General features: G+C 39.4%; 1 protein-coding gene across 2 annotated transcripts in view; it reads left to right on the forward strand.

The window, feature by feature from the left end:
• Positions 1-792: 792 nt before the first annotated feature.
• kiz (kizuna centrosomal protein) overlaps positions 793-25,689 on the forward strand; it is a 31,617-nt gene continuing 6,720 nt past the window's right edge. Inside the window, exons 1-13 of one of the 2 annotated variants that reach the window (XM_072689482.1) lie at positions 793-946; positions 1,827-1,889; positions 2,805-2,967; positions 4,428-4,508; positions 6,827-7,406; positions 7,689-7,926; positions 12,837-12,956; positions 13,449-13,616; positions 14,504-14,654; positions 16,571-16,736; positions 18,759-18,821; positions 23,327-23,422; positions 24,178-24,232. In XM_072689482.1, the coding sequence (XP_072545583.1) occupies positions 882-946; positions 1,827-1,889; positions 2,805-2,967; positions 4,428-4,508; positions 6,827-7,406; positions 7,689-7,926; positions 12,837-12,956; positions 13,449-13,616; positions 14,504-14,654; positions 16,571-16,736; positions 18,759-18,821; positions 23,327-23,422; positions 24,178-24,232 (2,009 nt within the window). In that variant the 5' untranslated portion in view covers positions 793-881. The remainder of the gene's footprint in view (positions 947-1,826; positions 1,890-2,804; positions 2,968-4,427; positions 4,509-6,826; positions 7,407-7,688; positions 7,927-12,836; positions 12,957-13,448; positions 13,617-14,503; positions 14,655-16,570; positions 16,737-18,758; positions 18,822-23,326; positions 23,423-24,177; positions 24,233-25,689) is intronic. The other variant, XM_072689483.1, reaches the window with a different exon arrangement.

Raw genomic sequence — 25,689 nt, forward strand, 5'->3', positions numbered from 1 at the left:
GGAAGGCAAAAGTGGGAGACATACTGTATTTTAACAAATGAAAGTGCACAAGAGCAGAATATTGCACTAAGCTGTTACCTGTTAGCTACCTACGAAATCGTTATCTAAATGACTGTCAGCTAACTGAATGACCGTTGACTAACAACTGTGCAACGATGGTGGAACTGCGCAGTGCTGTGCGCACGCTCGCGACAACATCGCTTGTGCTTGTTTACCACATTTATTTTACGTAAAATTTCTATAAAACATCAAATTTTTTTCAAATGTGAGCATGCGTTTTTTTCCATGTGATAAAATGTCTTCACACATGTTTTATTTTCTGTAAGGGCTGGTAAAGTATCACATTTTAAGATTAAACATCACAGGGATTAGATATCGTATATTTGTGATGCTATTCTAAAAATACCCTAAACAGGTCCGTTTTAACAGAGAGAGAAAGATAAAAACAAAGTCGAAACAGATTTTAGTTTTTGTGCAAATTTTAGATTCATTCGTTCTCTATTAATATCACAACAGGCCATTAGTCCTTACCCAAAGTTCCTTACAGGCATTGTAAACATCTCGAAAGCGGTATATTTTTATATTAATATTTTTTTGAATCAACTAAAGTGCGTGTGCGGACTCTCTAAGCAGAAAACAGTCTTTTATTTCATTAAGTGAACACAAATTTAGCTAGCTAACGTTAAATGGCTGTTTGCTGAAACAGTGGCGCTGAAGAAGTCGCGTTCACGTGAACTGCGCAGTGCAGTGCGCGCGCTGGCGGCCGCAGCGTGTCTGCTTGTTTACAACCAGGCAACCTGGGAAGCGGTGCGCATGGCAACGGGCGTAAACACGGCACTGGCGCTGTGATTTAGACGGTGATTAGATGCGGCTAACATGCGATGGCTTTCTGCAGCACAGAGTACTTCGACACAGTGGGATCTATTCAAAAGAGCATACACGAAAGGTAAGACGTGATCTATATACATCATTTTTTTTTGCAAAGACGCGTGAAAAGGGAGTCCGCTAGGGCCTGGAATGCAACCGCGGGGTAAGAGTCCAGACCTGCCCCGTTGTAGCCCGTGTGCTGCTGCTGCGTGGTGGTTACTCTTTAGCTAGCTAGCACACCTAAGAAGCTAGCTAATGCTAAAGCAGCTGCTTGAAGCATTCACAGAGAACCGTCCTTTTTTTAACAACGTTGAGCAAATAATAGTGCGATCCAAAACCTGTACCGATAGTTAGGTTAGCTATGTTATACTGTTTGTTTACCCTGCGCTTTGTTAAATGTTGAAAATGTTAGCTTGCACTATCATGTCCCTGCTAGTTAGCTAGCTAGCTTGTTATCTAGCTAGCTAACTTCTTTCCCAATGTATAGTCACATCCCATTCACCGGGTGGCTAAGAGTCGGCTACGCTAGTTAGCCCAATAAGCGAGTAAGTTAAGCGAGTAAGTTAAGGGAAGTGGGAATTAAAGTAATCCATCGTTTAAGTTTTTAGATTAGCTCACTAGCAAGCTAGATAGCTGTTGGTCTATTTAATCTCTGCTTGTCACTTCATATATGAAATAAGGAGGCTACTTCTGCTGCCATCAACACGCTACTTCAGGTGCGGATACTTTCAGATCTTCTACATCTGTGTTAGCGTTTAAATGCTGTGGTCCGTGCTTCGTAAATGTAGCTAATATTTCTCAGAGATCATAATCCACTTTGATTGAGATAATGTTTTTTTATGTTTTTTTTTTGTGTGTGCAAAGACCGTGACTAGCTGTGTATAAGAGGGTTAAGAGAAAAGTACCTAAGCTCGAAATGTAATAAAGATTTAATAAAGAGGATCATCTTTCCACTTTAGAGAAAAGAGGAGGCATGAGTTGGAGGAAGAACTGTTTGCCTACTCAAGATCAGAGGATAGACTGTGAGTGTCTTGCTTCACTTCAGTGTTATTTTTATGTAGCTATAGCTACTGAGGTAAATACATCTAAATATGTGTTTATATATGGCAGCTTTACTAAAGGTAAAACACCCTATTTTAAGCCGATGTTAAAAGATCTGATAACTATAATTTGTTCATGGAGAATAAACTTTGATGTCTATTTCTAGATATTTAAATATTTATTGATCTAATGTCCTTACATAACAATTGCTGTTCTCCTAAATTAGCTGTTCTCTGTCTTTTGCCCTAAGTTATATGTTTGAATGGAACTTCACCTCGAAACTTTTGTTTTAGGACAATTAGATGACTCTAAAATATAGCCTCTTCTCTCTCATGGGTGATATGATGGCACTTAACACAAGTGCCGGAGACCTATTTGTTTTTATATGACCTCGCCAAATTCATGGATGCAAACAAACATTTTATGATGATGTTAGGGCAGGAAATATGTAAGAGGTTAGTGGATCAGCCTTTATGATTCAGATTCAGAGTTTACCTGTAATTTTCCTTGTTGGCCTTTTTTTTTTTTAAATCGCAAAACATTTTTGCTCTGAAGTGCCAATTAACAAGTGCACCAAGCACCATTATCAGATATTTTATGTGTCTCTAGCTTGTTTTAGCTTTGGTATTGCTTAAACTATATTTGCCACTGACTGTCTGCAATGAAACAGTTATGCAAGTCTATACACATATATGTGTGTGTGTGTGTATATATATATATATATATATATATATATATATATATATATATATGTATATGTATATGTATATATATATATATATATATGTGTGTATGTATACATATATATATATATATATATATGTATCTGTATGTATGTGTGTGTGTGTGTGTGTGTGAAATACATTAATATACATACATATGTTTATTTTGCGCAGAGCCAAACTGAAGTGTGCCAAGATGCGGCACTATCACAAGGAACTGTGTAAGAGAGAGCAGCAAGCAAAGGTTCGCAACCTTGAGCTTCAGAGAAATGTCGAGAGCCTGGTATCGAATGTGAAAGAATTTTCCATTGACAGCACTGTACTGCATCACTTGAAGGTAAAAGCGCTGTATTGCTATTTCTGTTCTTACCATACTGACATGTTGGCCTCCACAGGATGACGTTTTAGTTGTTTTTGTAAGCAGGATTTCTAACAGTGCTTTCTCGCCCTCCATTTTTCTAATGTCTTCTGTTGTGTATGTCTGTGGTCCTAATGAGTCAGTCACTGATTTAGCCTAATATGTGTCACAGCAGCTAATTGCCCTGAAAGCAAGAAATTTGAGATTTTTCTCATACACTGTAAGCTTCAATTAGCCCGCTGCCTATAATCCCATATCATTGTCTAATTCTCATCTGCTGTTTGAGCGTTTACTCTCGTTTTTGTTTAGTAACAATTGTAAACACTTTAACAGTGCCATTTATCACTGCAAGGAAATGAGAAAAAGAAAACAATGACTGTGGTCGATTATCACTTAAAACTGAACAGTGCTCAACAGCTTAATATCAAATTTGCCAATTTGTTTAATTACACTACCCCAAATTAATTGCCCACTATTGAGACACTGAAGTACCTCTGGTTTTCTCCCTCCCTGAAAGGAGACAGTCAGTCTGTCTCTCTCTCTCTCTCTCTCTCTCTCTTTTTATTGTGTTTGGATTATATTAGTTTATTCTTTCATTAAATAAAGCATTGCAATATTAAACATTGTTATTGATATGGTAGCTGAGATGGCCAATTGCTACACAAACCTGCTAAGAAGTAAGCTAAGACTATCACCACTCTAAATTGAATTAAATTGCTACATTGTCATGATTAGCTCTATAACTAAGATAGCACAGTGCTAACAGAACGGACATACACAACACTTCCTCCTTCTTTCTCCCTGTTCTCTCGATTTCGGCAGTTCCAACATTTGTCTGTGTAATTATAATAATATGTACACTACGATTGTAATTACGTGTTTGGAAATCATTGCAAAGAGATAACGGATTTTGTGCCTAGCAAGCAAAATGTTCCGTTTGGTGGAGCTTCTATTGTCTTAGGGAAATGAAGTGGGTGGCTGGAGGTAATCCCAGTGCCCTCACTGCTGCCATTAGACTGTTTAATTGAAGTTTGGATTAGTCCAGTCAGTCTGGCTAACCACAAAATTGATTAAGAGCCCTGGCAGGCAGCGTTAAGGGCACTCAGAGGGGAATACCCACAGTGAGGGACACTACATTTCCAGAGATAAACATAAGCCTCTCTTTCTCCTCCTCTTTTCTTCAAGTTCGCTGTTTACACTGCCTTGCTTTCACTATTTGGCTTTAAGAATGCACTGTAGTTATAAGGGAACGTCCTGCACGCACACAACAATGTAGTAATCCAAAGCCGAAAATGTTATTTCAGAGGAGTAAAGTCAGCAGTTGCCAGTGTGTTATGTAGGTGGTTTCAAACAAGACTTAGTAAGAGTTTTCCTTATTAATTAGCTGAAATAGTTGGACATTGTTGGGGTAACAGCTGATTTGATGGAATTTCTTCCAGGTGGAATGTAGAAATCACATTACCAGACTTGTGGAGGAGCGGAGGAAGGCGCCGAGCAAGAGGGAACTCGAGGCACAAAAAGTAGGACAGATTTATCGTGTCATCTTTTGGGATTACAATTTGGTGGAAATTTACAAAGCTATCTCTCCGCCTTTGATGAAACCATGATCTTATGATGGGATCCAATAAAAAGTGTTCCATTTCACTTTTCAAAGAAGAGAAATGACAGTTGGAGAGAAAAATAGGCTTGCAAATCCATTATTCCCTGCAATTCCTCCTCCTCTTCTTCTTCAGTAGACACTTTTTACAGTTTATATGGGGTATCGGTGTTCAAAGGCTACAATTAATTTATAATCAAAAGCAATTTGGGAAGTGCTTGAGGTAATTACTGTTTTGCTCATAACTTCAAATGGCTCCTCTGCTTTAATAAAGGAGCATCCGAGTCTTTAAACAAAATTATGTTTCACTTTTTTTTTATGAAGCTCTTGAAAAGGGGAATTTCTCTGGACCTTTTGCTAGCTACCAGCCAGGCTAATTCAGCCAACATTTCACATGTCATTAAACCTATGGCTACAGTACATGGTTGTTATTAGCCAGGGATGACTACCACAGATACAAGTGCAAAAAAAGAATTAGCCATTATGAGGCTTTTAAAAAGGAGATGAGAAATGTTTATTTGTTTGTTTGTCTGCTGCTTGTTTTTCTGGGCCTTGCCCTAGCAGCAAATATGTTAAGAGTAGTGCACCACTGCAGTCTTTTTAAGTCAACATTGCCGTCATTCCAGTGGTACAGTTGTTATTAGCCAGCTGTAACTGAGGCAAGTAAAACTGTGCCCCCGTTTGCATTGAAAAAGATGTTGTATTAGCTATCAGTCATGCCAATACCATTGTGTTACCACTGTCTTTTTTACAGTCTTTTTGTGTGACCACAGTAAACAGCTGTTAATAGCCTGCTATGAGATTATAATAACTCTATACAGAAGACTATAATAAATAAAAATATGCTTCTGTCCTTAGCGACAAAAAAACAGAAGTCGTCATTATGTAGACGGCTCAGTGGTGGTGGGGTGGGGCTGGAGGGATTGTCCATTTTCGTCGCCGTATCTGTGATGGCGCAGGTGTCTAATCCGGCCTGCTATGACCGTGCCACCGATGTAGTTCAAGCCTGTGGCTGCTTCTTTCCCTCACTTCAAGCGGTTTGAGCGCTTTCAGATGAAATGTGGAAGACAGCTCATAATGACTTGGAGCATGCTGTCTTGAGCAGTCACTTGTGACTGTGTGCCTAGCCACCCCCACCCCCCCAAACACACATACACACACACATACACACACAAATGCACACACACATGCACACACACCCTTCTGTCTCTCTCCCTCCCTCCCTCCAGCCTGGCGATATTGTAATGAGCAGAGATGGGAGGAATCACTCCATTATGCATACGCGCCACTGCTGGCTGCGTGCATGTCCCCGAGGCTGCAGCATTCATTAAGGGGAGCTTACCGGCCTGAAAGCTGGGAAGCCATGATAACGGGATATGATTTTCATATTTAATACATTCCTTGGAAGAGCAGGCGCGTGCCGCAGATTGATAGAAGAATCAATTGCTACTTTAGCGAAACACTTTCTACTTTGCCCCGCAGCTAGCGATGGAATCACTCAGCCAAGAAATTAACTTTTCCTCCCTCTCTCCCTCTCTCTCTCTCTCTCCCTCTCGCTTCCTTTTTTTCCCCCTACCTCTGCGCTGGATCTGCCAGGCAGGCCGCGCGGTTTACAGTGGATGTTATTAAGCAGCTAACTGTTTGGTATTTAAGACTCTTATCAGAAAAGAAACAGAAGCCATGCTTTTTGTTATTTTGTGTGTGGAGAATTTTTTTTCCCTTTCCCCTCCACCACGCCGTTGTGCCATGGCAGACATGAATCAGAGCTTGGGAGCAAAGCACTGCTAATAAGATTAAAAGTTAAGACATTGATCTCAGTACACTCAGCTGAAAAAAGGCAGTTGGAGAAGAAATCTAACCTTGACCCAAATAGATCTCAGCCGGTTGTTGAAAAGGCAAAAAAGTGGCACTTTTAAACACTTTGGAGTTGTGTTGGTTGGAAAAAGAGCTGGTGGAAACTGAATTGGCAGGGTTGAATTGGAGAAGCTACTAGGCTACAGCTAGTCACTATAAAAGGAGAGATGGTGAAATGTGAATGAAGCCTTTTAGTACAAAAAGTCTCCAAACTTCCACTTTTGCTTTCCTAAAGACCCTCTAATTCAATGGATAGTTTAAAAATATATTTTTTTCTTTTTTAAAAGTTTAGAACCACATAATTTAATGTTCTTTTTCCTAGATCCATACATTCAAACCAAGAAGTTAAGAGTGGTTGTTTTCGTTTTCTTTTTCTTTTTTTTCTAGGAGCAAAGCAAGTCCCCTCCACACAACATCGGCCGATCGCCCCAACCTGCTGTCGTCTTCACGGGTCGACAAACCCTCAAAGGCACTTTGGTGGAGGAAGGCGTCGCAAGCGCACACTCATCATCTCTGACAGAGCTGATACCTAATCACCCCTCAGCTTCCTCACCACAAAGTGGCCCTTTGATGGATGCCCGAGTTTCAAAAGCCAACGGCATTGCGGCTTTATCTGATGACATTCTAAACTCAGACGATTTCCCTGACAGCGCCGGTGTTGCGTCTGAAAGGCGGCGGCTGCCTGACTGCGGCTCCTTTACAGGAGCTGGAGAAGAGTGCGGGCCGGAGCAGCTGGCCTTGCTTCACACGACCTTGAAGGCATCTGGAGTGTCCTCTCATCACGGAAACGTGAAGAGAGCAGAGAGCAGTGCGTCACTTCAGCACAGTCCCAGCCAGAACCTTTCCCCAGACACCACTTACACGAGAGGCCCCTCACGGTGCAGCGACTCTGGAGGGCAGGCCAAAGGGGCTGCTGGAGGAGCCAAGAAAGAAGCAGCGTCAGCAGAAAAGCATCCAGGCATTTCAGGTTTGAATTCTTGTTGCTTGTTGAAATCATTTGGTTTCATTTATGGTCTCCTAGTCCAGTGAAAATGATAGTTTGGGGAACAACTTTACCCATAGTCCAAATGTGGTCAATCAGCCATGACTATGACAAGGCTTACCAGACAGACAAATTTCAGATCAACATAATCACTTGACTCAGTTATCAGTATTTACATATTGTGTTTTCAGTATCTCTTAGTGTTGAGTATTAAAAAGAAAAAGAAAAAACTTATATAATACTCTTAGTCTTTTTTTTGGTTTTCAGATCAGGGTCAAAGCAGAAGCCCCAGTATCCCCAGTTCTGATGTGGATTTCTCACCTGAGTCTTCACTGAACACAGCCAGTGATGTTTCAGTTTCACTCAGCGATAGCCTCCATGAGCAGCACAGCCCTGGGGATAGTGCTCCAGTGTTGGAGAAGAGCACCATACCCTCTCAGGGTAGCATAGAACCAAAGCACAGAGTGGACTCTGCGGGGCCTCTTTCCCCAAAGCCAGAATACAGGTATTACTTCATGCAGTGTCCTTTAAAAACAGAAATCAAGATTGTTTTACAAGTGCTTAAAGTAATTTCACAGTAAGGCCGTCTTAAACTAACTGAGCTTTTTCAGTAAAGGCATTTCGCATTCATTCAGACTCGTATTTGCACTTTTTTTGTTACTCACAATGTAGCCACCCAGTCAATGCATGTTTGGTGCCTAAAGCTTCCTTCTTTAATTTTGCGCTACAGCTACATGGTACGCCAGTAGCACAGATTAGCATTGTTAAAATGCTATGCACCAATCATGACATGCTTACTGCAGACTGTGATTATTATTATTTTTTGACATAATTTCAAATAAGGTTACTTACATGGTGTTGTCTAATTTCATAGAAACCTGTGCCATACATTATCAGAAATTATATTACTTGCTACAGCTCAATGCAGCTTGAGGCAAATGTGTGCCTCACAGTGCAAATGCTGTATGCACAGTGCTAATTATTGCTTTAGCTGTTTATTAGTATGCTAACTTTAAACTTGAATCCACAATCCTACAGTGCTACAAAGCAGTTTATCTAAATCAGCAAATACATTTACAATGGCTGGCTGAGATATACGTAAAATATTACTTTTAAAACACAAACCAAACCAGTTCAAGTATAACATTGCAGCAGCACTGTTTGCGGTTTCAATGTTGTGTGTATGTGTGTATGTGTGTATGTGTGTATGTGTGTGTGTGTGTGTGTGTGTGTGTACATGTGAGTGTGTGTGAGTGCGTGAGAATATGATGAACCAGGGTCACGCTCCAGAGGGCCTCGTTCATTGTGGCTCAGTGGCAGCTTCAGGACACCTTGTAGGGAGGGCTCAGACCCTGAATCCAACATTATTGCCCTAATCCCAGATAATGCTCTAACAGAGCAATTTTCTGCTCGGGAGATTTGCCCAAGTCCCAGTGGAGTCGACAATTTCTTGACTCCCCAGAGTGTTCTGAAGAATGGAAGTGTGGACAGCACTTTAGGAAAAGAGACCATGAGATGATGTCCACCAGTTTAAACAATGCTATCATGGAGAACTGCTTGGCAGTGTATTTGATCCTGTATTCCCATCCTTCAGTATATACAGTATTTCTAGTTGAGTTGCAGTGTGAGTATGTGTTTTGGCTGTGGTATTTCCAATTCCTAATGCTGCAAAATATTTTATTCATGATAAATGGATGTGTAAGAAGGTATAATGTGAGTGCCCATGATTGGATGAAATTTGTTTTTGTCTAGTTTGCTGAAATTCTATGGAGCAGTTTAAAAGTATTTCACTTATCTAAGAAGAGCAAGAAAAACACAAAAGATTGCTTTTTTCAGAAATTCCCACATGTGTAGATAGTGACGTGAAACATGCAGTGTGTTGGATAGTAACCAGTCTTTGCCTTGTTTGTTCTAGTTTAGATTTTAAGAGCCAAATTTAATGGCATTATAAAATACTTCACCTATATATGCACACATTTGGCTGTGTATATAAATAAAAATTTCTATTAATGGTTTAAATTATTAAGGTCATTGATAGTCTACTGTTAACAAACTACACTGCTTAGACACATATAATTATTTGTTGTGACTATCATAAAGATTCATTTAAATTAATATTAAGTAGTCATGTCTAACAGCACTGCTTAATCACAGCAGAATCACTATTGTGACTTTTGTGGCTTTAATATGTACATGTTCCGTCATATACAGATGATTATTGCTTCCTTAAATGAATGGTTTGGCAAAAAAATCAAATGTACACAATTGCCCCCTTACTCCAAATCTAAGAGACTGGCCAATACATGATTATTGTTCAAAGTAGTACAAGTAAGACAAGTAATTGAAGTCTTTGTCACCCAAAAGCAAAGATTTGGATCACTTTATTCACATGGTTTATCTGTTTATCTCATCTCATCTCTTTTTTTTTTTTTTTTGCTTCAGCAGTGCTGACCAAGCAACAACTGCTGATTTTGTTACGCCGCTGGGTGCAAGTTGAGCATAAGCAGCTGAGTGTTTTAGTGTGAATACATGGCCTTGTGAAAAGACAAGTGTAGGAGAGACACTCATCCCTTTTCTTCTCCAAGCTCAGAGAGAGAGCAAGCCATTAGTGTACATCTCAGCATATCCTAGCGATATAGTGGCGTGTATGTTGTCCTGTTGAGTGCAGGGTCAAGGCAGTGCTCTATTTCAGTGCGGAAAAATAGGTCTTTTCTATTTCCCTCACCACTTTGACCAAGGTGAGCAAGCTGGGAGCTGTATTTCCCTCTCAGGCTTTCAGTGAGTGAATCTGCTTCTCTTTTGTGAGAGGCTAACTGCAGTCATGGTTTATAGTGATCTATTGTAGCGGTCTGGATGTTAAGATCTGCATCTTCAGCAGTGATCCTATCATATCCTCAATACACAGCTGCACTCAGTCTGCTATCGGATCATGGCTTATAGCTTGGCCATTTAGGTACAGCATTATTATAAAAGCAGTTATGCATTTGTGACAGTTGACCACATTTATTATACAATTAAATGATTTGTTTTAAGATCTTTATATTGCATATTTCATGTCTTTATTGAAATGACCTTTTGCCCTGGTTCTTTGTGCTACAGGGTTTGTATGTTTGCGCAACTTTGAAAAAAAAATTGATTAAAAATAAATAAAAGGGAAACAAAAAAAGAAAGCATTTAAGGAAATAATAAATTAATGTGATTTATCACACAAGCCACAGTTGATCAGCCAAGAAGTTTAGTATCCTGCGGATGCTTCTTTAGTTTAGAAGGGAAGACGCTAGGCTAACATTGCTAACAAACACTGAACTTCTCATTTCCATACATACATGCCCAAAATATCTCTCAGCCCATGCAAAGCACATCCCTGCCTTCAGTTATTTCGTTGGCATGACTTACTTTACAAAAATAAGCTTTCTGAATAGCTGAATATTGGGACAGCTATTTTAAATAAGCGGGACCACTTTTACATTTGCAGTCCAGTTTAAATGCAGAATAATACTAGCAGGACTTTATGCAGATAATACTATATTTAGGCTTCAATGTTTCAATGTGTAAGGTCTGTCATGCTATTGTACTTTACATTTTACAAGCATTTTGCTGTGTATTTACTGATATGGGATTGGTTACAGTCTGAGTCTAGTGTTTTTTTAGCAGTGTTAGCCTAGCACCTCTCTCTGTAAACTAAAGAAGCAAACTTTGGATACCAAACACATCTTTGCTGGTTAACTGCATTTGGAGGAAGTGGTAAATTATTTTAATCAGATTAATTGACAAACTATTCCTTTAATTTTTACCATTAATGCCAGACACGCTAATTGAATTTCATGATTGTAAATATAGATGGTCCTTTATGGTGGAGATAGAATAAATATGCCTGTAATCAAAGACGGCAATAGCAGCAGAGTAAACATTCAGATGTTTCCCAGAATAATATTTATTTTTATCTTCTCTGGTATGAAGGCTCCTGCCAAATAAAATGAAGAGAAGCACTCTGCCTTGCTGAAGGGGGCAGGGCTTTCGCCCATGCTGCTGCAGCCCCTCTGAAGTGGACTTAGCCCAGATGGATTGTGCTCTACAGAATGTCATGGATATAATTCGCACGGGCAGCTTAATCAGGATGTTACCAGGAAACAACCTGCCAAAGAGAGGCAGCGATTGTTTGGTGACCTCTGACCCCCTGGCCCATTATGGATTGTCATAAATTCTTTTTGGGGCTTTCATGTGGCAAGGGCTCAGGATTTGGGCCTGAGCTTTGCAGCCACCATTCACTGAGGGCCACCCAGCGCTTAATACTCCAGAAAGACAGATATGGTTTCACTAAACCCAAACATATTAAGCGCAAGGTTCATATCGTATTTGTACTGCCACCCATGATCAGCCTGATGAAGAAATTTCTTAGTTTTCCATAAAAATGAAAGAGAATGCTGGGGTTATGTGAGGTTTTGATTTAATATTCATACATGAGCATTTTTTTTTAAATGTGTGTGTGTGTGTGTGTGTGTAAGGTAATGCTTGATTATTTTATGATCTACTTTTAACTGTCTGTCTTGTACAGCTGATTTAAACTTATCCACATTGATACTATACTGACAATACTGAGCTTTCTCTTTTTTTTGCTGTATATAAAAATAGCTTCTGGCTCTTGTGTTAGCATGGAGCTAACATTAGCTCATGGCTAGAGTGTTAGATCAGAACACTGCAAAGTTTAGATATTGTCCGTTTGTAATGTTTACGCAAGCATTCAACTGAACATAGAAACTTTCACATATCAGTGTATTCTACAATCATAATCATAATAACATCCAGCCACAGTTTTTTATTATTAATGTATTATGTATTAGAAAAGACACCCCTGTATCAAATCTAATATTGAATAGGTACACTCAAAATAAATAAATGAATAAATAAAGTAAAGTAATAAAATGAGTATTGTATAAAAGTCATTAGCAGTCACACATTTTTAAACCCACTCTGAACGTATAGAGAGGAAATGCAAACAAGCATAAAACTAGGAGGTAAATACATAAAATACAGTAAAAAGGATGTGTTGTTTACACTGTGTTGTTTATATATAAATTAATATAATACCAATATTATCATTATCATTATTATTATTATTATTATTATTATTATTATCAATAATAATAATAATAATAATAGTTGCGTTGCTAAAACGGGTCTGACTGAATCATTCAACTCCCCTGTGCCATTTTAAAGTTTCAAACTTTGTACTTTAATAACATTGAATGAACTGGATTTGGCTCTTGTGTTATTTTAGTCACTCGATTATGCTGTATTGAACACAGTATTGAGTAATATAAAATTATAAACTCCATATGAAATTTGCAGATATATCACTATAAGAAATATGTCAAAAATATATAAAGAAATGTATTTTTTATATTTTCTATTCAGCCTCTCGTTGGAAGACTTTTTTTATCTACTGGACAGCATTGAAGAACGCCTCCCTGCTAAAGACGTCAAGCTGTACAGTAGCTCTCCAGTCAGCGAGCAGAAGCTGAGAGATATTATCAGGTACGATATTTTGCTTTGCCTGAATCTTCTTCTCGTCATTACTGTGTAGTGTTCACGCTTCCAGTGGAAATTGCATTATCCTGTCTTTAAGAGCTCTCACTTTAAATTAAGTGCCATTACTTGGCACCAACAACACTCTAGCAATAAATCTTGGCCTCTAAGGGGTTTCAAATCACAGTGAATCGCCAAGGTAACCCCTTCTTGCTGTTGAACTGTGGGGCTGATAATTAGAATGTCTACAATGTCAACAAACAGACGCACAACATCTTCTGTCATCCCCTTTTTTATTTGCTCACAGATTGGTTAAATGCAAAGGGTGTGAACAGCAGTTCATAATAAGCAATCTATGGTTGTCCAACTTACATTAGCACATGCACACAGTGTGTGTGTGAGAGAGTAAGAGAGAGAGAGAGAAAGAGAGTGTGTGTGTATGTGTGCACAGTCCCTCAAGGCTCCATGGAGATGACTGATATGGCTGTATGTATTTGGCAGGCTGTGCAGTCGGCGTGGGGGACTGAAAGGAGAGGAGCTGAGTGTGTGTGGAGCTGTGGTCCTGCAGCAGCTGCCCCGGTTGTCATGGAACACGCCTCAGGGTTGCCTGCTGCCCGGCGACCTGGTCAACACACACTCTTCCACTGCTGTAGATGCAGCACAGATCAGGTACAGTAAAATGCAATGCAGGCTATATGTGAGCGGCTACCAGAGCATGACTGAGTAGTTGCGAAAGATTCTTTTTTTTTGGGAGGAGAGGGGGTTGTCCTTTTTAAACGATTTAATTTATCTTGCTTTAAGTAAGACAACCGGAATGCTGTGTATTAGGTCTTGTTTAGGTCTTATTAAGTCTTTGCTTGTTTATATTAGGATTATTTTTTCAGCACTGTAATAATACATTACTATCTGAGTGAATGGGCTTAAAGCTATATTGCAGTATAGTGTATATATATATAGAAAAAAAACTATTAAACTAAACTAACTAACTTATAAAACTAAAACTATACTGCAGTATATATACTGCAGTTCTGGCTGATATACTTACCATTTTGGGCCAAGGCTTATGCCAGCTTATCACAGTATATCAGTAACATCTACATTCTACAAATCCTCTGAATATACCCATGCAAATCTCATTCATATGTATTATAATCACAAAGAATAAACATTGTCATGATTATACTGTTGTCATGTACACTAAATTTGCTATTGAATGATTGTAAATGTATAAAAATAATATTTATATTCTGCATGTATTCATGAATAAAATGAAGAAAGCAGATATTATACCAGATATTAGTCTACATTATTTATATAAGCAATATAAGATGACTCACTGTGACTATCTGTGTGTTTGGAGATTTTTTTGTAAAGATCCTCTTTTTCTAATAATAATATACTGTCATGAGAGAAATTATTACCATGCAATTATCATAATTTCTATAACAATAGTTAAATGACACATAGTGCCTGCTTACATATGCTGATGATGCGAATGTGTTATTGAAGCGTCTCTCTCTCCCTCTCTCTGTGTGTGTGTGCTCACTGCACTGCAGGTCGTGTCTGTCCACTGATAGTGCTGCTCTGTGGGAGCGCTGGCTCACACACGTACTTCAGCTGCTGCAGCAGGAAGTTCTCCCCCTCGACAGCATCGTGCAGCTCTTCACACCACTCCTAGTGCACAACAATGCCTCCTACACTGACAAGGTACCCTCCCATCCACTAGGCCCCATCCAAAGCTGTTAAATTGTCCTCCTTTTGAATGGTGCTGTGTGATCTCTGCTATAGGTATCTTTCTTAGGTTTCCTCACAGTTCAAGCAAATATATAATTTCATATCATAGTAGTAAAGTGTAATAGTGGCACATAAAGGATATACTAATAGATAAACAACAAAACCCTGGACATTATGTGCATTCAAATAGACACATACAATATTTTACAGTACAGTAATCTCCTGTATCATTTACATCTAATACATTTGAATTTATGACCTGCTGAAATCTCACAGTAAACGTTAATTGCTAGAGGAATAACATGCTAATTAACATGTTTCATTAGTCCAGCAATTTTACAGTAGTTCTGAAGCCCCAAAACACGGCTGTTGAGTTTGACAGTATTGCATTCCAGTATATAACATCTTGTCATTGCAGGTTGTGTATTTTAAACGTAGTCTTTTTAACACAACATCTTTCATTACAGTACTTAGCTGTGTTTGTTTTAGACTAGTATGTAGCATAGGAGAACTAATACTTCACTAGTCATCATGAATAGGGTTAGAGAAAGTGCAAAAGTGTGCAAGAGAGTGTGTACAAGACGCTGCATTTCAGCACCATTCTTTACATACTCTCTGCCTTGTTCACCCACTCATGAGATCAGAAAGCATTTTGCACATTTGTCTTCTGCATGCAAAAAAAAAGTCAATCTGTGCCACGCATGCGCTCTGAGAAAGCTCTCTGAATGTTCAAGTGCCAGCAGTTGCATTCATTGATATTTATAATGTGGTGGTTTGTCAAAAACCTTGGCAGAATGGTGTGTTTGCCCATTATTCAGGCCTATGTTAAAGTGGTGGTTCAGCCAAAAATCAAATTTACACAATTTCCACCCTCCCCCACCCCCAACCCCAAATCCTCAGTAGTCAGCCAAGACATGTGTTGTTCAAAGTTGTTTGGCTTGTTTGGTTTCATACAGAACCTACATTGCTAATGCAGCTAAGAAGTAATGAAAGCTTAAAGGCACCAATTTACATCACACACTTGCCTCAAAAAGTTGAATTAGTACTGTTGAGTACTTTTTTGTGTCAAGATAAGAGTGTGTCGCACAGTGTCAGAAAGCACTCAAGCAAGTCTACTGAAGATTACTCAACAACTCAACAGTGTTTGAAGCATGTGTGTGATGTTCCATGCATGCAGTTAGCATTGTGCTAAATTGGTGGCTATTAGCTTCCTTTACGTTGTGCTACATGAGCATCGTAGCTCCAGTACGAAACAGATGAAGCAAACTTCAGGTATCTAAATATCTTGGCTGTTCTATTACTCTCTGTTTGTATACTGTCAGCTTTTATTGATCTGTAGTGTTGCTTGAATCACATATTTGAAGTGCATAAGTGTTCAGATCTATTGATCTATTAATGCTCATTAAAAGTTATGGACAGCCATCTTGATTTGAGTGGGGGGCTTTGAAGAATAGAGACTCTTTTTTTTCCAGATTACAGCGATTGGTTTGGAGATAGCTTCAAAGATGTCATCATCAACTATCAGGCTTCTGCTTCTGCTTGTAACATTGTCTCTCTGATCTCACAGCACTTTCTGTAAAAAGATATCACAAGTGGATGAGGTGGCCAGGATATCCTTAACAGATAGCAGCCTTGTTATTTGAGTATATTGTTATCAGTGGCACAATTGGTGACAAAACAATCAAATAAATCCTGAATTTGATATCAGTCATGTCACATCAGAGGTCTTTATCTCTATATAAGGCGCTCTGGATCAGAATTCTGGATGAAGCAGAAATCTGTGTAGATACAGCACAATCTAGGTGGGAGGGTGTCTTGTTTTATAGGAATTCCTCTGTGTGTGTGTTTGTGTGTGTGTGCGCGTGCATGTGTGTGTGCTTGGGATACAGGCCGAAGTGCTGTTGAAGAGGCTTTTGACCCATGCAGCTGAGACACATCTCTTGTCGGAGAGTGAGGAGTCCTCGTGCAGCAGCTTACCCTCACTCCTAGAAGACAGCATGGAGATCAAACCAGCCAGACCCTCCAAGAAATCATACGACACTACTGACACACAAGGTCAGTACACGTGTAGGACTCCCTCTAGTATAAGGGATGGGCACTGTAACCATAAGCTATTCTAGGACTCATGAGGATCCTTAAAAAAACTATTAGTTTAAAAATGGAGAGAGAAAATGTTTCAATTCAATTCTAAGAAGACCTGGTTGGATAGTCGATGCATATTAATACATTTTCCAAGCAAAAATATATACCCGACAACAGCTTTTTAATCAAACGGAAACTGACCACTGTTTGAATAAATGGATATTAATACATATTAATGAATATTATGTGTTGTTGTGCTGTGGAGCTGGTACAGTATTTCCTCTCTTGAGAGTCTTAGAGAGAAAAGCTCTTGAAAAGCCTGTGCAGAAGCTGTGTAGTCAAATGCTTACATCTGTAAAGAAATCATTCTGTTTAATATCCCAACAATCCCATGCTTTTCTGTACTGTTATAAATGAGCGCAGCGTAGCTTGGAGAGAACTTGGCATGTTGGAATTTTGCTTAACATGAGATGCAGGATCAGCTTCTTTTGTCCCAATATTCTCAGAAAATGCATAATGTATTACAGTTCAGTCAAAAATGACAAATGCCTTACTTTTGCACTTGGTAAACAAATACAAAAATGAGTTTGTAATTTTGGGTAACCACATTTATTTTTACTAGACATGGAATGCAAATCTCTCTTCAGCAAGCTTTTTTTTTTTTTTTTTTTTTTTTGTTTGGTTGGTTGTTTTTTGTTTGTTTTTTTTAGGAGATTTCTAGACAATTTGTCCAGAGAGATGGTAAATACTGGCTGGTAAACAATTTCATTGCAGCATTGCAGTAAAGTGAGTTTATGCTTGCATGGAACGTTATTGACCCTGAAGCTCTATTTTATTGCTAAAGTACTGTATAATGTCTTTATTAAAACATTATTAACTGATTGACTAGCAGCCATGCTTTGGATGGGCTAGTAGCTTTTAACTCTGTAGAGCGTAGTATTATTAGATGTATTTATGCGTCAGATATGTGATAAAAGGCTACAATCTTCATAGCATAGCACCAAATTTGGTTTAAAGGTTGATTGATGTAGGACAATGACCCTAACAAAATCCCATACTCCCATATTGGGTTCGATGTATTACAGTACATGGTGGACTGAAATTATGTTAACTTCCCTGAAATTAAGCCCTCCTCCATAACCCAAGAGATTATCAGTCCTGTACAGCAGCATCAAGAGGATTAACAAACAAACACAATAGAAAAATAGAAAATCCTGTAACTGTTTGTTTGACATTATGGCATTATTCTAATCAGGGGGTTAAGAATAACACTCACAAATGTATCATCTCTTTCATTGTTTATTGTATAGGGAGTATGTTTATCTCAGTATGTCAGGTATATTATAAGATCTTAGTTTTATGGATTCATGTCTGTGGGATGAGCCTCTGGTTTGTTGCTGCCAAAAAGACAGTAAGTTATTTGCCAATATAACCAGTACCAAGAGACCCAAGTGGAGCTGAGAGCCACACCCACTCAAAACATTGAAAAAATTGAGCCAGATGGTTACAGCACTTGCTGCCCCACAGGTCAGAGAGGGGAACTGAAAGTATTCCACAAATAGGCGGGCGAGCTCATGCTGTAAGCGTTGATCTATAATGCTGTGATGGAAAGTCCCAATATAGCGTCTTCCATTCTGGTAGAAGATAGAACAGGGTGCCTGGGCTTTGTGATCCTCAGGAGAAAACACTGTTTCAGAATTCCATTTCTTCTGTCTGATAAAGCCTTGTGGACCTTCTTTCCCCTTTTAAACCTATTACAGTCTCTGTTCTAATCAGTCCTGCTGTTCAGATACAAAAAACTGCTCAACAGCCCCCCTGCATGCCTCTCTCTCCCTCTCCCTCTCTCTCTCTCTCTCTCTCTCTCTCTCTCCCCCTTACGTTCTCTCTATCGCTCACTCTCTCCGCCCCCCCCCCTTACTGAACTTTGCTTTCTCTCTCTCTCTCTCTCTCTCTCTCTCTCTCTCTCTCTCTCTCTCTCTCTCTCCTTTCTTCCAGGAGTACAAAGTGGTGAAGAGGACAGTGCCGACCAAAGCCCTGTGGAAAGTATTCCTATTAGAGGTAAAAAGGCAGTGCCGAGAACCGCCCGTTTGGGAGTTCTTCTGTGCTTTTTTTGTCTTTCTCCTGCCTCAGTGGATAATGGGGGGTCCCCTTTTTTCCCCAAATGGATAGCTGTGGAAGGATGATCAAGGTGAATCAGGGGTCAAAGTCCCACCTGAAGAGTAGAGCAGGTCCTCTAATTATCGCCAGAGAAAACAAGCTCGTCTCTAACTCGCCCCGCACCCCCCCTCCCTTCCCTCCTTGGCGCGGGTGAAACTGAGCTTCTCGGGCAGCATAATGCGGCCGTTTAATTGTCCGCTGGCCGGGTGGGGGGTGTCGCACGAGATCCGGCATTGGTTCTCATTATCTTCTAAACAATGGCGGCAAGAAGCAGACTTGAAAAGACTGGATGTGAAGGCATGTCTTTAAGAGTCCGGGGTAGCAAGTCCACAGCACCAGGCTCAGAAATGTAAAACTGTCCATTATTCCACTTGGCTATCTGATTTCATACTGTGCCTTTCATCTGCTGGCCTCCCCAAAGTGCACGACCAACAGAAAGAAGTCCGGCTTCTCACTGCAACTAATCAAAGGCATGGTAGTACAAAAACCGCCTCCGCTGGTGCTGCCTACTTAGGAGATGTTTACAGCCGGACAGTGGGGACTTAGTGTGCAGTTTCTTTTGCAGCCATCACAGCAAACATCCTGGCCGTCTATATATAACCTTTTTCATGTCCCTGTCCGCTGCTATACGTTCACAATGGTGTTTTTGTGAGCTATGTAGCATACATGAAAGCAACTTTTAGATTTGCTGCATGTATCTAATGCCTGCATTTCCCAGTCATTAAAAAGGGAAATGCAAATGCTTTCCCGCTGTTGAAAGATATGTGTCAACAGCACTAGGAATATCAAGATAATGGGGCATTGCCTTGTATTTTGCTCTCTTTGCATGTAGCTGAGCTGTGTAATTTAAAGTCATGACTCATAAGCAGTTTGGTGATCTTTTTTGAATGTTTAAATATTTGTTAAGGCCTTAATGCCAGTGCAGCTATTTATTGTCTGTGTTTGATTTCTTTGGATGTACATTAACGTTTGATATTTCCATAATGTCATCTCTCATTTCTTTGCTATTTCTATCTTTTACAGTTTCAAAAGAAAAAACTTTGTCAAGTATTACAGCTCATAAGCACTTTTGTAGCCAGCTTAGTCTTCCGGTTCTTATTTATGAAAGATTTTTGCCCAGTCCTCTTTGCAAAAGGCATCCGTCTTGCATGCACTGCTCTTTAGAGGTCTATCCACAGATTTTCTATGAGGTTTAGGTCAGGGGACTGTCAGGGCCAAGGCACAACGTTTAGTCATTATCTTGCTGTAGACATCATCCTCTTTTTAATCTTTACCTTGTTTACATGCAGTGTGATATTTGCTTCTGAAATTTCAATTGAATTCATCTTCCAGTGAAGTTATTCTTTGTCCCACTGAGTACAAGAGAAACCCAAAGCACAATCAATCCACCACTGTTCTTTACAATTGGAGTTTTTTTTTTTTTTCATTACATTTTGTACCATTTTGTCTCCAAACATACCTTTGCTCATTTCATGAATGTCAAATTTGTGCAGTGAGAAGAACAGTGAGTGCACCACCACTCCAGAGTCTGCTGAATCTTCCTGAAGGTCTTTTGTAGTCAAACATATTTAAACAAAAACATATTGAGGTATCACTTTATTTGGATGGTCCATCATAAATGCCTTAAAGATGCTCACCTGACATTCAACTAACTTTCGACTGAACATGTATTAAATACAACAGAACTCCAAGTTAAATGTAAATGACTATTGAAAGTAACCCTACACTAGTGATCGACCGACATGGTTTTGTTAATGGCCGACATTTTGATGACAGAAACGGACAATGGCCGATATATAAAGCTGATATTACCAGAGTTTTTGTTTTTAAAATAAAATAATAATAATAAAGAATAATACAATACACAAAACTAATGAACTTCAATATATATTTATTTTTTACTTACTTAAAATAAAAAAGAAGCAATATAAAAACAAAAATAAATAAATAAAAACTTTAAATAAAATACAAATTTATTAAGACACTGCACTTGGCCTTTCCTAGTGCTGGCTCAGTGAAATGCTGCCACATAATGTTAGATTTCTGTGAGACTATAATTTTCTTATACAGATTACAATTAATTATACATAGTTATCTTAAGATAACCATTATTGTAAGATATTGTTAAATACATTCAGTAACTAGTATTTAAGAGAGAGTAGAGTTCTGCAATTAACTGCATTATTCTACATGCAACAATACTTCATACCTTTAATACCAGCCAATGACTGCTTTAGAACAGTCTAGTGATTTAGCATGGCAGAAAGAGTATTAACATTAAAAGAGGATAATGGTAACTGATAATAGATTAAATTATTATAACAGGGTGGGTGGGAGTTACAGTACAGGGCTCTATAATATCTATAACTTGTTTAAGTTTATTTACCCATTCAGTTACAAGCAAAATAGTCGGTCTAAGCAATTAAACACACACACACACACACAGGGGAAAGGAAAGGAGGAAATTAAAGCCTCTAACGTTCGTTTCCCAACTGCTGGCAAGTTAGCCTAATCATGTAACGCTAGCTTTCAGACTCCCGATAATGTAAGCTAACGATTTAGCCTTAGCAAGCGCAGCCGACCTGAAATACTAGTTAAATACCGTTGGATATTGTGTGTTATAACTACCAACCCAGTCGCTAATGATGGCAGACTGATGGGCTGAAAAACACTCTAGCTATATTTCTAAGCCCTGTAAGCTAGCGTTAGCAATTGCTAACTAGCTTTTACCTAGCGCAAGCGCTAACTAGCGTTAGCTCGCCAGTTTAGCCTGTCAAAGGCCTGCTAGCATTACATTTCCAAATAAGATTATTGGCATTTTCTCTCTAAATAACAGAATCCATTTAATTATGCAGACAGTAAACGCTGTATCTGTTACAAAGAGCAGCCTGGCGCTAGCTAGGCAGTTTAGCTGGCCGAAGACTTGCTAACATTACAAATAAGCCAGTGACAAATGCTAAGATTTGAAATGGAGAAATTCTTCCCGTTTTCTCTGATGATGGCTTATAATATATAATCCTTGTTTTTGTGCATTCACTGACGTCTGTCTGTAGAATGGCAAAATGGACACAAGGGCTGATTGTATACAGGCACTGAGCCAGACTGACGGAGCTGCCCACAACGTTGCCTATAGGCAACTATCGGCCTCGTGCGCTCATATGTCGGCCGATACTGATTCTCTAAAAATGCTAAAAATCGACCCGATTAATTGTCGATCACTACCCTACACCTAACCCCAATCCTAACCTTAAATTTCACATTTTACACTGTCAAAATGCTTGTGGACACCCCTTCTAATGAATGCATTCAGCTAGTTTGGGTTGCACCCATTGCTGACACAGATGTGCAAATGCACAATAGGACTTTCTGGAGCAGATAAACATGAACCTATTGGCACCATGCCTAATGCCATGTGTTGGCTAAAATAGTATAAAGCTTACCAACAATGAGCTGTGGAGCAGTGGAAGTGTGATGGTGCTCCATCCAATACTTTTGGGATGAGTTGGGGTTGACTTGGGGAGTTAGGGGTGAGGTGGGGTGCTAATCGTCCAACACCCTGACTAAATGCAACAAAATCCTCACAGCAGTGCTCCGGAATTTTTAATATCCTTGATTTCAGAAGAAACAATGAATGAGCAGGTGTCCCAATACAGCCCATGTAATGTAAAAAATACAGTAATTTTGAGTAATTGAAGGGCCAGTTAAATTATGTGCAACACACTGTTTTTTAGAACCAGATGAGTCCCAAACTTATATATGTGGGGGAGATGGACTTCTCCTTCTCTTCTTCCCTCTCTCCTTATAGACACCAAAAACCAAAAACACAAGCACTTCTGATAAAAACAAACAAACAAACAAACAAACAAAAAAAAACATTTGCAGTCAGTTTCTAGTCAGCCTAACTTTGGTTACATGCTGCACTGTGAGTGTGCAGAACAAATGGTGATCAAGCAGGCAAATATTTACTAACTATCATTTAATGTGCACAGTCGTCAACACTGACTTTAAGAGTGAAAAGCCTGATCCCATGTTTCCCCTGTGATAAATTTTGATCAAAGGAATTTTCCAGATTGAAGATGCACCATCATCGATTGCTTCCATTCCAAGTTTGCGAAGACTGAAGGACAGTTTGTCTGAATGGATGCCTGCCAGATGTAGTGACAACACAAAAGGATGGAGCACTTGTTGTTGCGCAGCGACGGCTGCCTGTCTGTGTGTCTGGACTAAATCAATAGTTTAGTGCTGCATCTCTGTGTTTTCCACCTCCTCTCTTTGCTCATCAGAGCCCTCAAAGGGTCCTGTTGGTTCGTCAAACACGGGAGGCTCTGGAAAGTTGGAAACCCAGGTCTTGGGCAAATATTTGATCAGCCGATTTTGTGTGTGTGTCTCTTACTCTCTTTTTTTAGAGACAAAAGCATATCAGCTGCTTAAACAATCAGTCACACAAGAGAAACAATGGAGAAACACACAAGAGGAGGATGGTTCTGACTTGGAGCCATCAGGTAACTGGACTGGCACTGCAGATGGGCTGGTTGACCACAAAGACTGTTGTCATGTGAAATATCCATTTGCAAAATGCATATACAACACTCAGCATCATTGCTACACCTTGCAAAAACATTGTATCTATATTTTTGCTGTTCTTCACTTGACATATTCTGAATTTGGCAGTACTTTACATTGTGTCAAAATGTCATGACAAGTGGTCCAATAGCAATGCTCCAAAATAGCCTTAAATAATAAAGCCTTAAAAATCTTTTAAAAACTTTTTAAGCTTTAATGACTTTTTAAGTCATTTTTTTCTTTCTCCTGTAAAAGTTATGATTTTGGAGATACAAGATGTTTACATGACAGCATTGATATACTCTGCAATAATGTTGTTAATGAAATTTAATTGTAACATAATTTTTTACCATTTCTGTTGTGTCTAATATGAGAATTGTTGGCCAGTGATATCAATTATTTTTCATGCACATATTTGCTGATGCCGATGTCCTATAGAAAATGGCACTAATACCTGTATTAGAATTATGGCGAATTATAACATTTAATTGTATAGGGTTGCAAAAATTATTTATATATATATATATATATATATATGACTGCATATTAAACCATTATACACTGGCAAAAGTGTCCTGAATTCACACACCTAGTTTATAATTGCGTTTTAAATTGCATCTGTGACCACAGTCATTTAGTCCAAAGTGCTGCTTAAAATATCCTTATAACAACACAGTCCTTTTCTCATTCAAAGGTTTCTCCGATACAAAAAAGACAGAGAGCAGCGACAAGGTCCTTCGAGATGCGCGGTAAGGACTGATACAAGCTAATGATAATTCATGTGGTAGTTTTAGAATGAAAGCTGCTGTGTGTAATGCCCATCAGCTGAGCTCACCACTTTTCTTTTTTCTAAGCATCCCTACACAGCCAATGGTGCATTTGATTGCCTTTCCTAAATCAGGGCTTTGAATGGAGGACAACTCAAGAGAAGAATATTTTGGCTTGCACATCAATAGATCTTCATACAATCAGCTGAGACATGTAGAGGCGCACGCTCTCTGTGCTGATGCGCCTCTTCACTGTGAATGCATTAGGGCAGGTAATGGGTGGGCAAACATTATGAGGAGTAATCGTCTTTGATTTCATGTGATTACCAAGCGCCATGCCGACACAAGGGCCAGAAGTCTATCGCCCCTGCTCTACCTATCCTACCTCTCCCTCCTCCGTGCTGTCTTTTATTTTTTTTGCACTTGCCCTCTCTCTCTCTCTCTCTCTCTCTCTCTCTCTCTCTCTCTCTCTCTCTCTCTCTCAACTACCTGCCTTCTCTCTGGTTCTCTCTTTCTGAGTGCCTGCCTCTTTCTCTGTCTTTGTCTCTCTCTCTCTCTCTCTGTCTCTCTCTCTCTCTCTGTCTCTCTCTCTCTCCCACTCTGGCTAGCATACACTATTAGCCGAGGGAAGGGCATAATGGCCACACTCTATCTGCGCTCTCTGATGGATGCCATGGCCTGCCCAATGAATGGCTGCATTAATAAACATGAGCCATCGCCAGGGTGAGATGCTTTCAGACCCCCCCCCAGTCACTAGCCACAGAGGGCTCCTCAGAATGCTCCCCACCACCCTTCACCTCAAAACTACCATTTCTATTTGGTATCATGAGGTTACAGTGCTTTGTTTATGCTTGTTTTTTTTTGGTTTTGAATCACGCAATGCAGAGTTGCAATCTAAAGAGGGAAGGATATTTTCACTATTGTGTTTCCTAGCGAACGCTTTCGTTTTTCCGTGTTCAAGAATGCCTCTTACCGCAGTCACTTCTTGCGCTTTATTGCTTCCACAAGTGCCCTGCACTCGAACACTGGCAGAACATGTGCTCCCTTGTCTGTCTGTTTGTCTGTCTGTCTGTCCGTCTGTCTCTCTCTCTCTTTCTTTCTCTCTTTCTCTCTGTTACTTATTGCTGTTATTTTGTTACTGAGCTGATGAGGAACATCAAAAGACGCTGGCTGGGCCCAAAATAAAAAAAAAAAAAAAAGAAAAGAAAAAAATGGCTGCCTCTCTGTTGTCTTAGCCATAATTACGATGTGGCAGTTAAGCCGAGGCTACAGCTGAGGGATTGGAGTTTAAAGCAGGGGCTTTGGTGCAAAAAATGCATTTATGGGCCTTTGTGCTGTTCCTCATTATGTGTGGGGCCGATTCATTAAGTAATTGGTTTGCAGTTGTTTACATGAGTATTAAGGCTCCCTATTCAGCAGCCTTTGAGAGATACATTGTG

The sequence above is a fragment of the Salminus brasiliensis genome, chromosome 10, assembly GCF_030463535.1.
Source record: "Salminus brasiliensis chromosome 10, fSalBra1.hap2, whole genome shotgun sequence".
Lineage (NCBI taxonomy): Eukaryota > Metazoa > Chordata > Actinopteri > Characiformes > Bryconidae > Salminus > Salminus brasiliensis.